Below are 16,497 nucleotides of genomic sequence, written 5' to 3'. Positions count from 1 at the left end.
TGTTTTCCAGTCATCTTCGCCAACGTGTGGGTTTACCGTTTCCGGGAATAAATTACGGATCATTCACAAAGATGGTTATCGGGCTCATACAAACACCTCATTTTTTATTTTCTTGATATTGTACGATTCCAAACGGCACAAATAATGTTGAAAGCGAGAGAAAACCTCAGAATATTCCGCAGTTATTGACAAACTATGAAAAATGTTACAACCTACGGAGATATCGGGACTCCAAAGAACCCACATCTCGGACAACAGGAAAGCGTTTCTGCTCATCGGTATGTGGGGTGAGACTACTGAAGAGATTTAGTGTGGATTAAAAAGAATGTAGAAATATGGGTCAAATTAAGAAACTATAGATAGATATTTTCTAAACATATAAGGGTGAGGGAGATGTGAATAAAAACGAAGTGTGTCGTGACAACTGTGACACATTTGTGATCTGGGATGTTCTGATTATTTATGTCATTTATTTCCAGGTTTGAATAATGGACATTTGTGTATAAGTAACATATCGAGTTATACCTGGTGGGGTTGTACATGTGTTAAATAAGAATGTTTATGGACGGAAGCTGATACTTCAGAACTCAAGGATAAGGTTTGGGAGGATACAGGTTGGACTTTTTCCTCACTCCTTTTTGAATATTGGTACTTTGTTGTCTTATAATTGGTTATTGGTACTTATTGTATGTGTTGAATATTCCAATTAAACACGTTCAAACAAATCTGATGCGCCGACATCATTATCGAGGACAAGACTCTTCCGAGCAGAAGTAAGCCATCCGCCATTGCCGACGTGGGTGCGCCGCCCGCACGCAGCGCACGGCCAAGGGCAGCTAACGTTACTGTTTACGTGGACTGACGCTGGGCTGCTATAAGAGTACAAACGCCCCAGTAATGGCGGCCAACGTACATAAATCTCTAGCCGGATTAGTCGATAGAGGCCTATCCATGTGTCAAGAGGCACAGACCATATTAGGGTCGTTAACAAATGATCATTTCTTTGTGGCCCGGTGGTTGGGGATCACTGGTGTAAGGCACACTTTATTCAACTGTGAAGGTAGCAGCATAGCATGCATTTACAATTTGGAGATTTCAATGATCATTTTGTGTATTGTTTAAAAAAATATCTATTCAGCTTGTGTCAATTTTGCAATACAACGTAAATCACCGTCAGATCTGGTCCCCATTCATTCCACATTTCAAAACTTTGGACTGTTCAACAGCCTGCAGATTTCTCATATCAAATCAACACGTAAAAGAATAATACGGTCCCTTCTTAAAAGCGGATCCCGGTGGGATCTAGACGAGGTAGTCTTTTGGGAGGACGGGGTCTCCGTAGGCGCAGTCCGTCTCCACCGCCAGGTTGTAGGAACTTCCGCTTCCTCCTTTGAAGGAGCTGGTGACGATCCGGAGCCAACCTTTCTCCCCCTGACGACGACCGCACACTTTTAAAGGCCGAGCCGCCCTGAACCGCGTGTCATCGTGCTACTCTGTAGCGACGGCACTTACCCACGGCTCTCCCCAGGAGTTGCGCACGATCCAGTACTCCACCCCGTTCTCGACTCCCCATCCCGCCACTGACACGATGTGGTTTACGTAGGGTGTCTCGACATACTCAGAGTACAGACCGCCGTCGTACGCGTCCAGTTTTTCTGTCGCCATGATCCCGCAGCTAAAAGCCAGAAATCATTTCTTATACAAGGTACATTTCAAACCACTTTCATATCAGAGGAAAAAAAAAACATACCTACTTGAAATATGATAGTGTAAGAAAAAAATGTGCAACTGCTAGATTCGCCGCGAGTGCACCTACGTGTTCGGAGGACACGCCACGTACGGAAAACAACGCGCAATTTTTGCAGGAACGATGAACAACGAGGTGAAGATTTTGCAGGATCGAATAGCCTTCCGAGCAAGACGGTACTTGATGATGCGGTACCGTCTGGAAAACAGTGTGTCGAGTGGCCGACCGGTTCTCCGCTCATCTGATGTTCCAGTCAGTCAGGAGAAAGAGGCAGGACCAGGACGCAACTATCTGCTTGAATACAATGTTGGAGTGCAAAATGCACGGGGCGGGGGGCAAAGCCAACCTCGAGGGCCGCAGTGGGTCCAGACCCATATAGAAAGAGAGTCCGATAGGGATCTATTATGCCATTTTACTTCCTCGTGATGGAGCCTCTGGTAGTTTCAAACATCCCTTCCACGAGGGCGGACCTCATTCAAATGAATGGCTGGCTTCTCGCCGCGGGTGGTCACGTGGTTCACGTAGGCGTGAACAGTTCCAAGCGCAAGCAGCGCTGTAATGCTTTTCAATGGAAATGACAGCAGTGATTGTGACAATTATGGGAAAATGGATAAAATCATGTACAGGCATGAAAATGGGTCAGGGGTTAAAAAGGTGAGAAGGGTGTGGAGGAAATATGTTCCGGCGTTCTGCCAAAATTCTGCCAACATGAGGCGAATTTGACAATTTTCATTTTTCACATAAGGCTTAAAGAGCATACGACATGAGAAATAAAGTCTTAAATGGCATTATTATGTGAATTAGAATCATATTTTGAGACGATTCGACTATATACAACAATTTAGCAAAGCACAGATGACGAGAAATTAGTCTTTTAATCTGCCGGTAAGCCACGCCTACCATTATAGGGCTTTAGCGTCCCCAACAGGTGGATGACGTCAGCTGTAGACTGGGCTCATCGGTTTTACTATTCAGCCCATTGAGGGGGAATTATTCAGAACGAGGAAAACGCGACGAAGAGAGACGGAAAATGTCATTGTTTCAGTCTCTCTACTTCAATATTTTTACAGGATTTTCTTTTTATCCAAGTATTTTTCCCCAATAGCTATATCAATGGCTTGAGAAGGACCAGTCAGCCTGTCGAGGGGGAACTATTCACAACGAGGAAAACGCGACGAGGAGAGCGGCAAAATGTCATTGTTTCTGTCTTTTTACTTCAATATTTTTACAGGATATTCTTTTTATCCAAGTATTTTCCCCAATTGCTAAATAAATGGCATGGTCATGACAAATAACAGTCTTGTGCTGAATGGAATATGAAATTTAAAAAATGCATTTATTCAGGACGACATGGCAAAATGACTCCATAATGGTCAAAACTGTCGACTTCACCTTTACTGTCGCACCTACCGAACAATATTTTATGACACCTAAATCGGACATATGTCATTTCCCTTCCCCGGCTTCGGAGAACGTAAACAAACCAGAAGGTGTGACAGCTAGCCGACATGCTAACCCGAACAGAGTGATGTTTCAAAGTCTTCGAAGCGGAAAATCACACATAACTACCCTGGATTATTTGACATGACGACCCGGTTGTCGATTGTCTTCGCGGATCGGCAAACCGCCCGGCGGAGAGCAATTTACAGTTCGTTCCCCGGAGGAGGGTGGCTGGAGTTGTTGTGCAGCTAACGTGCTGCTGCCAATGAGCATTAGGAGAGCTTTTTACATGCCTATCAATGATTAAATATAAGTAGTCCTTCATTTAAAGGAAGTTTGTAGTGTTTACTTTGTAATCGCTGTATTCGTATTTGACATAATACAAAACAAGATGTTTACTCACTTCCTCGTAAGTCCAATGGTCTGACAGTAAATATACACGGGGAATGGGAACCTTTTGAAACTCCAAAAAGGCGCATACGCCTCTCCCTCATACAGAATGATTTTTCTGCAGCCGTTTGGCTGGCGTGATGCGAAAAATAAACGTATTAATCCGCAAAATCAGCTGAATCCTTCGTCCTCATACACAACAGTACACTGTAGCGTGAAGAGGACGTCTTCGACCGTACACGTCACAGCGCCCTCCTCCTCAATGCAAGACCGAAGCCGGAAGTCACTCATTTTCATGGCGCGGGATTCAAAAAAGTTAATAAAAATAGCGATCGCTTCCACACACATCCAAGCGGCCCATATCATTCAGGGGCATAAAATACCGCGTGTATTATGAAATAAACATGCTTTTTCGTGTCACAGGCACTTTAATATTAGAGTTAGCGGGGGTTTAATAGTTGAAGGAATTGATTTCAACCACCATTGACTCGCGCTAGCTTAGCCACTCCGGAGCCCTGAAACTTACAAATAACTGGCCAACTGCATAGAATTTTTTCAAATCAACTCCAACGACTAATTAAACCACGGCTAACTCAACGATTAAGCCTAATGTCAAAAATTCTGAACTTCCCCTTTAAAATAAAGACCATTGAATAAGGCCACTGAAATGTTGTTTATAAAAGTTTTAGAGCAATAAAACAAACAACAAAAATGAATGAAATGAACAAGAATCCTTCAAAGTATTTCATAATGGGTCCAAATTATTTTTCAAACAGATTATGTGACTATAGCACCTTAGAGACAGCAGTTTGCTTTGCTTAGCCAAAACTACAGCTGAGGAGGCAAAATGGATATTTAGAATTTCCTTAACCCTTGAGAGTCGAAGGACGCGCCTCAGCGCACGTCGTCTTTGAAGCGCCCTCACGTTTTAATTACGTCACCCACATGCCGTTGGTTGGTCTCGTTTTAAAGTGCGGAAGTTGCGGTTTACTCTCGTTATTATTTGAAGTCAATCGACCAACTAGAACGTGAGATATTGTCATTTAAGTTTTATAGTTTTATTGTCCTCTCAAAAAAACATTAAAACGCTGCATGGATCATTTGTTTATGTCTATATTTCCATCATTTCTAGTCCTTTTTCAAAACGGAAGCTCCATGAAAAAAAAACAAATCAAACGAACCCTTTCGAAGTCACAGTGGAAGCACAAAATGCGTTTTTTTTTTGTTTTTTTTTTTATAAATATAACTGCGGTGCGAGGTTCAACCGAACGAGAGGGAGGAGGAGTGTTCTGAAGCAGCGAGGTGGCGAGCGACAGCCAGTTGGATACTGCTGGATCGAGCAGCGACTTTGTGTGACTTTGACGATGAACGGAAAACTAAATTTAGCGCAAGCAATTGTGCTTCTGATCAACTTGAGGAAGAGGATGGTCCAAATTCGTCATCATCGTCTTCTTCGGAAGAGTCCTCGAGTGAAGATAGTGACGGATTTGAACACGTGGGTGACGCATTCGACGAGCAGAGGTAAGCCAACTCACTCTTTTTTTTTTTATGATGAAAAAGTTTCTTTTGAAAGTTTCTTTTTATATTGCAAGACAAAGTTAATTTTGATGCAATATAAGTGTGTGTTTGTGAATATAATAATAAAATGTGCATATCAAATCAAAGTCGTACGTGCACTGTGGGTATCCCAGGCAGGAATTTATAATTTGTGGTGTTCTACTTTCTATATGAAGATTAGGGATGTAGCACATATTCAGCTATGGTATTCTTTCTATTGTCATACATATAGATTTCCATGATTATTTATTGCTGTATATATTTTTATTTTATACTTTATTATTTTCATAAATACTGACTTATTTTCATGTACATTTATAGTGACAATGAAAGCAAAGTGAACTGAAAATGGAAGGGTGGAAAGAGGACCGACACCCCATGGAAGTATGAGCTGTGTGATGTAGCCGTGTCTAATTCCAGGACGAAACTGCTTTTCGGAGTGGCATGACTGAAAAAAATTTAACTTGTTTATTGTAAATATCTTTGAAAATGCTTTTTTCCCCCCAATGTTATATATATATTTTTTTCCCACATCAATCTTCTCAATTTGTGTATATAAATGTGTGTTCAAGAAGCTTGATTGTGTGTACATAGTTTTCATCAGGCGATTGGCCGCAATACCTAAACTCATAAAGAGATGGCCTCTAAACACTTTTTGTGTTAGATGGTATATATTTTTTCACTGTTCTTCACTGTTAGGTCTGCTGTATATAACCTGTTTTGACTGGAGCATGTATAAAGGCAAAAAACGCCTATGGCTATACCTGTTGTTTATGTTGAATTGTCAAATATAAGACTATTTATTCTAAATTTTTTTGGTTGAATGTTCATCCTAACATGTTGAATAAATATTACAAAGTTTCAAAACGGTTCGTTACGCATGTTTGGTTGTCAATTGGACATCAATATTAAAAATTTTGACAAAACGATTTTGGAATTTTTGGTCTTTTTGGGCCCAAAATGATGATTTATAATTGATCAGTGAAGGAAACAACAATTTGGACATGAAGTTCAAGGTGTCACAAAAAAAGGGACCAAACCAGGCCACCGTAAACAATTCTTTCTTTGAAATATAAAGGCAACTTCAAAGGCATGCAAAATCAGACAAAATAGGCCCAGACCTTAAAGGGTTAAACCTAAGCTTTCAAAACCTTCAACAACCACTGAGCTTGAACCGAGGATTGAGCACGAGCAGTATCAAAAAGTCCTGGCTGTCTTGGTACCTGTTGTGCTGTAATTCCAAGTGGTGCTTGAATTGGATGCTTTTAGCGGTCGACAGTCTTTTTGAGCCAGCGCAAAAGTCGCAGCGCACGGAGATATTTTTGTCCTCTTTACTGGAAAACAATGTGAAGTACTGTCTGTGTTTGCAGTGTGCAAATGCAGCCGTTTGTAGTATATCTCCTGCCTATTTCATTGCATCCTGGCGACGTAGCAAGGCAATGTTGTTTTGGCCGCAAACTCCCAGCGCTCACGGCTCACGCATCATAGTAATACACGTAACCAGTTATTTTTTTCCATCCCCGATTAGAAAATGTGACATGTGATGTCACTCCCATGACTACAGTATTCTTCATTCTACATACATTATGGGGCAATAACAAAATAGTAACGCACAGGCATCAAGGAAAGTAACTTTAATCAGATTACTGATTTAGAAAAATGAATGCGTTAGATTGCTCTTTACTGAAAGAAAGTAATCAGATTACAGTTACGCATTACTCACATAACGCGTAACTCACAACACTGCTTTTATATTACCGTTAAATACACGAGCTTGACGCTAACTTAACGGAAGCTATTTTTTTCACCGGAGATTTGGCTAGCTCTGGCAGTGTTCAACGCAAGCTGCAATGAACGGCAGTAACTTTGTCTAGCGCAAAATATGAAGAGGATTGAAACCATTACTCACCATATTCAATATGCTGGCAAATGCATTCATCTAAAAAAAATTGGGAGTGAGACCTCTCCTCATCCATCGAACGTGAATTTGTGCTTAGGACAAGATCATCTGTCGCAATTAGCGATCTTTGACGCTCTCTTTTTCTCCCCCTGCATTCAAACTGGTTTCTCTCTCAGCGGCTGTGATTAACCTCAGTGTAGTTGCTCTCCTAGCTAAGCCTTGCCTATCATTCGTCTTTGTAACTTTGTGTATTGAATGTGAAAGGAAAATGTGTGTTTTGTTTTTGGCGAACTTTTTCATGAAGCTAAACTGCTGAAGCTACTCACGTGGAAAAATACGATTGTACAATGTTTTAAATGTATTCATTTGGTATATTTTAGTTACCACGATTTGAGAGATCAATAAATTGAAGAAAAGTACGCCTTGTGTTTGGAGTGTTTGTTTTTGGGTTTGCTGGAATAGCGTCACTGACACACGCGGCATCAAAAGGGGACGGGGTAAGCGCTGCCGCGCCAAGCCACTTCTGGCTGCATTTTTGACACATGAAAAATAACGAATACGTACTACTGTCTGACGGAAATTTTTTGTGGTTTTGTAACCGCGACGTTTTCATAGCAAGGTAAACCGTGAAGGTAACTGGCACATGCCTACACCCGACCCCCCGCCACCCCTCTTAAAAATGTTCTCCTCGGATCTACACGATTCACGTAGGTCATCCTTTTTGACTTCAAAACGGCGAATTTCGCCAAAAGGTGAGAGATTTTCATGCCTCCATGTATGTAAGTACTTGTTTGATTGTGACATTACATATTTGTAAATGCTAGTTTGACATTTGGAGTGGTAAGGAGACAACCATGTAGACTGTTACGCAGAAGGGAACTTTCTCATGTTGTGGAGAGAAAGTTTCATGTTTGGGTTAGCATTAGCACGGGAAATCGACTTTTACATTGAAATGTAAGAGGATTTCTCTTTTTTCACAACTAGAATACCGTTTTTCCAGAGAATGTCTAGATTTCCTTGTTTCACCTACCTGTGGCAATATATTAAAGATAATGCAATGTGTAACATTAGGGCTGCGGGTATCGATTATTTTAGTAGTTTATTAATCGATAAACTAATTATTTCGAATAATCGAGTAATCGGATAAAGAACATAAAAAATGAAAATATCTGAGCTGAGCCTCAAACGATATATAAAAAAAAGGATCTATGTACAACAAAAGAACAATTGGCTAACTTGCGTGATAAAAGGCCACTAGCTTAAATGCTATAAAATACTTTTTTTTTGTTAACAATGCGCTTTTCAATTGGTTCGGACAAATATTCCCACAAAAATTGGCTAAATATGCCTTTAAACTAAATTACTAATACATAAAAAAACATTAGCTCAAACAAAAACCTAGCTTATGTTGGTCTTAACAGAGAGCAGCTGGGTTTGGCCATGTAAAATGAGGCAGACTAGAGGGCAGTGTATCCACCTAAATCAATAAAACTACATGTAAACACTTTCAAAACAAACCATTACAACACCACTTAAAATAAAGGAATACTCGAAGCAGCAAAATTTCATTCTAATATTTTTTTCTCTCGAATAGAATACTTGAGTTAATCGATTTATCGTTGCAGCACTATATAACATATCGTTCTAAGTGGTAGTTCCTAGTTTGTTTTGTCGCATTGACCAATAAAAACACTTTTGTTTCCCAAAAAGTTTGGGGTTTGTGGTCATGACTTTTAAATTCTAATTTCCACTTTTCTTTACTGTTGCACTTTCTAATGCTTATATTTATATACTATATGTGTGTGTACACTTTCTGTTGAAATGAGGCTATAGTCAAAATTTAGTTCGGTTATGTAGGAAATACTTGTAAAATGTCATTTGTGTTTCAGGTCAAACTAAGTCTATAAAATAAACAGAACAAATATTTACTTCAAGTCAATGGAATAACCTGGCGCATTCATCTGTTAACTAGTCTTTAACGTTTAAAAAAAATGGAGAAAATGATTTGACAAGATTGTAGATGTCCGTGGTGAAACGGATACGATCGACACGTTTTTCACGAAGCGCGACCATCCGAGAACTAGCGGGGCTGTCCTCCGTGACGGCTGCTCACCGAAGGCTATAAACTGCATTATTTTTTCATCCGGGGCTTTGGCTCTCAGGTCACCTGGGTCAAAAACGTCACTCGTCCGACCGAGCCTGGCCTCTCCTCCCGCAAAATGAGCGCTCGCGCCGGGCCTCGGTCCGTCCGGCCGGCCGGCCGGCCGCGGCGCTTCATGAGTTGAACCGGAGATGAGCGGGGGCGAGAGCGAGCCGGCGGCTGCTTGTCAAAAGCGTCTCCAGCACCGTAGCTTTCCGTTTGTTTCCTATTAGCTATAGCCTTCCCGCTACCTGCGGCCTCGTATTCCATTTGTGACGCGGCTTCAAATGAGGACGCTTTCTTTACGCCTCGTGGAACTTGTGTAGTACACGTTTTGCAGAAGGCCAGAGCGTTATTTGTTTCACACACGGAAAAGTCATTGCACACTTGTGACGGGGCCGCCATGATATCGAGCATTCCGTGTGATGTCAGTCATTCGACAGGGGCTTCACAGGGAGATGGGGTTGAGGCGGCCGGCCGGCGATGCAGATTTAATTTGGAGGCTGAATGGGATCGCATTATCGGTTGAAGTTTTTTTCATCAGCGTGACGTCAGAATTGCCAATATCGGCCGTTAATTATTAGGAACGTGCATCCAAAGACTACACTTGCCAGAGGTTGGCGAGGGGAACACTGATGAAGCGCTACACAAATTTCACACAAACATAGTTCCGCGGCACCAAATCGGACAACAGCACTTTGAACTACCTGGGCATAAATTCAACTTCACTATAGTGCTGGCCAAAAGTATTGGCACCACTCCAATTCTGTCAGATCATGCTCAATTTCTCCCAGAAAATGATTGCAATTACAATTGCTTTGGTAGTAATAGTAGTCTTCATTTATTTTGCTTACAATGAAAAAAACAAAAGAGAATGAAAAAAATTCAATCATGATCATCATACACAAAACTCCAAAAATGGGCCAAACAAAAGTATTGGCACTCTCAGATACTTGACCGAATACTTGATAGCACAACCTTTAGACAAAATAACTGCGAATGAGTTTCTTCCAATGCTCTGCTGGAATTTTAGAGCATTCTTCTTTGGCCAACTGCTCCAGGTCTCTGAGATTTCAAGGGTGCCATTTTCAGATACCTCCATAGGTGTTCTATGGGATTCCGATCTGGCCACGTTAGAAGTTTCCAGTGCTTTCGCGCAAAGCATTTTCTAGTGCTTTTTGAAGTGAGTTTTGGGTCATTGTCCTCCTGGAAGACCTCTGAGGGAGACCCAGCTTTCTCACACTGGGCCCTACATTACAATGCAAAATGTGTTGGTAGTCTTCAGACTCATAATGCCATGCACACGATCAAGCAATCCAGTGCCAGAGGCAGCAAAGCATCCGCAACACATCAGGGAACCTTCGCCTCGTTTGACTGTGGGGACCGTGTTTTTTTTTCTTTGAAGGCTTCGTTTTCTTTTTCCTGTAACCTCTACTTAAGCTCTACTTTTGTCTCATCCGACCAGACAACATTCTTCCAAAACGTGAGTCAACTTGAATCCATTTTAACTGGCTGCAAGTGTGATTTAGTAATTGCCACCACCTGTTATGTGCCACAGGTAAGTAACAGGTTCTGTTAATTACACAATTTAGAGAAGCATGACTTGATTTTTAAAAGGGTGCCAATACTTTTGTCCGGGCAATTTTGAGAGTTTTGTGTTAAATGATAGATAGATGATGGATTCTCTTTTGTGCTTTTTCATTACAAGCGAAATAAATGAAGATATTATTACCAAAGCATTTGTAATGACAATCATTTTCTGGGAGAAATTAAGCAGGATCTGACAGAATGGCAGGGGTGCCAATACTTTTGGCAAACATTGTACAATATTTCATTGATTTGGGATGAACCTGTTCCGTCGGAGTGCCGCCCGCCGGCCGGGCAGCTTTCGGTATTCTCGGACAAACCTTATGGGACCTCTGGCGTAGATTTCTGCCATCATCTTCTCCCTTCCGCTCACCGCTCCGTAATCGGCCACTTTCCACAGGGTGTAGTTCTTCACCACGTCGCATACGCCGAAGGTGGTGCAGGTGCCGCACTCGTTGAAGGCTTTACATTCTACGGAGGGACGGACAGAACAGAACGGGACAGAAAGGCGAGACGGGCACGTCGCGTCCGTCCGGTCGCCGAGGAACCCTCACCCTGGTCTTTGGCCTGGTAGTTACTGCACGTCTCGTCCGGGACGCCGTGGGCGTTGGCGTACTCCCAAACGCTGAGGTGATCCCCGCCGTGGCAAGTACCGGCCTGCGCGCAGTCCACCACGTGCTGTACGGACAGGTAGGCCGACGGCCACGCTCCTCTCCGCTTAATATTGATGCGATCTGTACCAAAAATCAAAAGTGGCGACTCGCCGCGTTCGCTCGTGTCGTTTCGCTATAACGGAGAGAGGATCCGACCTGCCATCGCGCTGGTGCTGCCGTGAGCCCAACACGAGCCGCAGTACTGAGGAATGTGCTGATTGCGGGTGGCGCTGACGTAGTTGATTCCGCCGATGTTCCTCCAGTCCCACGACTTGGGCAAATCGCTCACGTTCAAATACTCGTGAGGGAGAGGAGCGGTCCTGAAAAGACAATGTTCACTCCTCCCCGAAGAAGTCAAAGGACACCTTGTAATGTACTTCCATTTGTTAAACAGAGGATCGCGATGGGGTTAAAAAAGGTCAGCATTTCAAAATGTATTGATTTTTAGGTGTTAACTCATTGGACGCCATTGACGGCGAAAGACCGATTTGATCGGGGTGGGCGTCAGCGATCGTGCCGCTAAATTGGATCGGACCTCCGCTTCCGTTCTCCGTGTCAAACGGCTGAACGGGACAGGTTTAAAATAAATTGGATCGGATCTCTATCGCCGTCAATGGTAATGAAACCTGATCATTCAATACCAGCCTTCCCTTCCCGGTTGAAATAAACTGTCAGTGGTAGCGAACGAGTTCATGCCCACACGCGACAAAATCAGGGGGTTTAATGATATGGAAACACCGTATATATTTACAGCGTTTTGGACGCGCCGTCGCATCACGCCTTGCCCACACAATCTTACGTGCCTCGTAACTTAGTGATGACGTCACGTCGCCCTTGTTTTGACTTGAACTCAATAGAACGAGTCCAAACAGGTTTTATTGCCCTCGTAAACGCTGCATGGACCATGTGTTTATGTCACTCATTTCTTGTCCTTTTTCCAATCGGAAAGCACCGTGGAGAAATGACGACATATCTCAAGATTCTGTTCTGGCGGGTGCCTAAAATGACATCTGTTACACGTGAGGTCGGCGGGACAGGAGGAAGAGGCTCGCGTATCAGCGACCGCAGTAAGGTCGTAGTGCGCTTCTGCGCCAGCGAGAGTATATTTGGAGAAGAGCCGTGAACCAGGTTTTGCTTCGTTTTGACAACTTGATGTCATCGTCTTTGAACGAGTCGGGGAAAAATCGTGTCTTCCATAAGCTTGATTTTATGTACGGTATATCATTTGGAGGCTCAGAAGAGGAAAGATAATGCCATGGATGATATAACACATCTTACTACAAGATGTACTCCACAGTATTTCTGTCAGATGTTATGTTTTTGTATTTTCACTTTTTTGCATCATCATTCTGCTGTATTAACCTGTTTTGACCATAGTACAGTATGTGTAAAGGCCAAAAGCGCCTATGACCGTACGTACCTTCTGCCTCCGTTCAATGATCACATAGAAAACAATTGTCTCTTTTTTTCCCCTTTTTCTTGTTTATCTGAACAAGTTGAATAAAGATTATCAAGCTTCAAAACAGTTTGTTTCAGACATGCTTGGTTGTTAATAGGACATCAATATTCCAAATTTTGACAAAGAAATTAAGGATTGTTTTCTAGGCTCAAAATGTTAATACAATTGGTCAGAGGAAAGACAAGTTTGCACATGAATGTCGGTTAGGTTGTCATGAAAAACGGAACACACCCAGGCCATTGCGAACAATTCTTTGAAATAGAAAGGCTGACAAAATGGGCTGGCCCGGACCTTAAAGGGTTCGACTGTCCAGCGATAACAAAATAACTCAAGAAAATCTAAACCGGGAAGGCGCAATTTATCGCATTGGCTTCATTTTTGGATATGTTAATGCCAAACAAAATACAGTGATCCCTCCCTGCTTGGCGCGTCAAACTTCCCGCCCTCGTCCCTCGCAGTTTTAAAATTAAAAAAAAAAAATATATATATATATATATATAGAGAGAGAGATGAGCTGTCCCAGAGCCAATCGCATAGCCTCACGCTCGCATGCACGCCACGCCCCCCCCCCCCCCCCCCCCCCCCCCCCTGTTCGTCTGGAAGTGAACTGGAGTTGCTTATTAAAGTAAATGTTGATTGACAGACGGTTAAGCTCTGATCTTGCCAGAGACTCGACCTTCAAAGAGTTGCATGCGTCAATCATCATTTAACTTGTTAAACAGTTGCTGTGGCAATTCGTTGTGTGAAAGTGAGCAGCTGGAGCGGATTTGAGTGGACACTCAATGAAGCATTTGATAAACATTTAAATATTTTTTTTAATGGATTGGACGTCTACTTTTTTTGTTGTTTAAAAATAATTCTATGGGACAGTTAAATTTTTAAAACTTATCATAATTATTACATTTAAAGTTTAAAAAAACGTTTATTAAAAAAATATATATATACGCACAAAAGTTTTTTTTAATTATACTAGGCAAGGCAAGGCAAATTTATTTATATAGCACAATTCAACACAAGGCAATTCAAAGTGCTTTACATCACATGAAGACCATAAAAATCACATTTAAATCAACACAACGTAAAAACCAAGACAAATGATCGCATTTAATCACAGAATAAAAATAAATAAATAAAAATAAAACAAAAATAAAAATAAAGCAAAAACTACGACTACTAATAATCATTGAAATCAGCAATGGAGATAAGCACAAGAGGAATAGAAGGCAGGTAGGTTGAAATATATAGACAGTTATGGATATGCAGTGCCAAACAAAAGCGTTTTTAGGCCTGATTTAAAGGAGCTAACAGTTTGAGCATACTTCAGACGTTCGGGTAACTTGTTCCAGAGGTGAGGAGCATAATGACTAAATGCTGCCTCACCCTGCTTGGTTCTTGTTCTTGGAACATGCAGAAGACCCGTTCCAGACGACCTTAGGGGTCTAGATGTCTCATAGGAATCTAACAAGTCAAGCATGTATTTTGGTCCAAGGCCATTAAGTGTTTTGTAGACGGGCAGTAGTATTTTATAGTCTATCCTTTGACTCACTGGAAGCCAGTGTAGCGATTTCAAAACCGGTGTAATGTGGTCCAGCTTTCTTGTATTTGTGAGGACTCTGGCTGCAGCATTCTGTACTAGCTGCAGCTTCCTGACTGATTTTTTATCAAGACCTGTAAATATACCGTTGCAGTAGTCCAATCTGCTGAAAATGAATGCATGCATAAGTTTTTCCATGTCTTGTTGAGTCAGAAGCCCCTTAATTCTGGTTATATTTTTTAGGTGGTAATAAGCGGATTTAGTGACGGACTTTAGATGGCTATCAAATTTTAGGTCTGAGTCAATAATTACGCCAAGGTTTCTGACTTGATTTGTAGCTGTAAGCGACATTATGCTAAGTTGGCTGCTTATCTTTGACCTTTCCTTTTTTGGCCCAAAAATGATCACCTCTGTCTTCTCTACATCTAACTGGAGAAAATTCTGGCACATCCATTCATTGATTTGACGAATGCATTTACTCAGGGAGTCTAAGGGACTATAATCATGTGGGGACACAGAAATGTACAGTTGTGTGTCATCTGCATCGGCGTGATAGGAGATGTCATACTGTTCCATTAAATTATGTTAAATAAGAGTGGTCCAAGAATTGACCCTTGAGGGACTCCACACGTGAATTTGGTTCGTTCTGATTGATAGTTTCCAATTGACACAAAGAAATCTCTATCATGTAAATAGGATGTGAACCACTGAAGAATAGTGTCAGTAAGCCCTACCCACTGTTCCAATCTGCTGAGTAGTATGTTGTGATCAACCGTGTCAAATGCGGCGCTGAGATCCACTAGTAGCAGAACAGATGATTTGCCTGCATCGGTATTCCGACGAATATCATTTAGGACTTTGATAAGCACGGTCTCGGTGCTGTGTTGTGGCCGAAATCCTATGCTATGAGGAAAAAGATTTTAAAAAATAAAATAAACGTGTCTTATATGTATCCCTTTCCAATGATAGATCCGAATAAATACATTGAACATTAAAAAAAAAGGGGGGGGGGGGGGCTACATCGCGTTATTTTTTAACTTATCGCGGCAGTTCTGGTCCCTATTAACCGCGAAAAATGAGGGATCACTGTATTGAAGTTCTACAGATGGCTATATTGACCCATGAGCTCATGGAGAGGCACTGTTTCAGTGACAAGCTCCATCTGCAGGTGTGAGAGAATGTAGGCTGAACTGATGGTTTTCTTCAATATTTTCATAATTAGCTGTGGGTCAGTAAAAACTGGGCAACGAGCCTTATTTGGCCCGCGAGACGTAGTTTGGACGTCTTACTCTTACTTTCTATGAATTGAATCGCAGTCCAAATATATTGGATGTCTATCGCTATCAATGGCAGCTACGAGTTGCGCCTGAAAAATGAGAATAAGCAAATGATGATAGTAGCGTCATCAGATTTGTCACTCCACTACATTCTGTAACGCATCGTCCGTCTCGTACTTTTAACGTACATGACGAGCCAATGGCAACTATATATTATGCAAATTAAAACTTTTTCAAAATAACTTTTGCACAGTTACGGTAAATGTAAAGCTATTCGACACACCTATATTTTATAATTTCACCACTAAGGGCTTTCTTGTAGTCACTCGAGTCAAATCTCGTGACTGCTTCCCACTCTATGCGTTTACCGGATATTAGCCATGTGGCTACCTAGCTAGCGCAATTGTTTCAACAAATATCCAACTTACCTGAGTCCAAAGCCATTTTTCCTCGTCTTGGGGACATAACCGGGCTCCTTGTTGTTGAATAAGTGTCCGGCAGACGCGGCCGACAACAAGAGCGAAAAGAAAACGATGGAGCAACTACAAGCCATGTTGGTTTCGTTCTTGGGCAACCCGCCGCTTTGCGACCTTTGCTTACTGTGATAATGACGTCAACGTCACCTGATACAACAGTCTGACCGAACCGCCGCGCTGCTAACAAAACAAAATCACTGCTGCAAGCAGACACACTTCCTACTGCGCCGATTTGCGACATGAAGAACCACCGAAATCACTTTAAAAAGGACAAAAGCACAAATTCAACTGTTACTGAAAGATGTAAAAGTATAACTTGGGGGGGGGGGGGGGGGGG

At 42.0% G+C, this 16,497-nt stretch overlaps 1 protein-coding gene across 1 annotated transcript; it reads right to left on the bottom strand.

Annotated features, from left to right (window-relative positions):
- Positions 1–1,017: 1,017 nt before the first annotated feature.
- Positions 1,018–16,311, bottom strand: ctsz (cathepsin Z). Its single transcript, XM_057846314.1, has 6 exons — positions 16,113–16,311; positions 11,571–11,734; positions 11,316–11,495; positions 11,082–11,232; positions 1,513–1,675; positions 1,018–1,431 (listed from the first exon to the last, which is right to left on the bottom strand). Exons 1-6 carry the CDS (start codon positions 16,235–16,237, stop codon positions 1,303–1,305), a joined length of 912 nt encoding a protein of 303 aa, XP_057702297.1. The 5' UTR covers positions 16,238–16,311; the 3' UTR covers positions 1,018–1,302.
- Positions 16,312–16,497: the final 186 nt, after the last annotated feature.

The sequence above is a fragment of the Corythoichthys intestinalis genome, chromosome 9 (assembly GCF_030265065.1).
Source record: "Corythoichthys intestinalis isolate RoL2023-P3 chromosome 9, ASM3026506v1, whole genome shotgun sequence".
In the NCBI taxonomy this organism is placed as follows: Eukaryota; Metazoa; Chordata; class Actinopteri; order Syngnathiformes; family Syngnathidae; genus Corythoichthys; species Corythoichthys intestinalis.
This window is presented reverse-complemented; position numbering and strand designations above follow the sequence as displayed.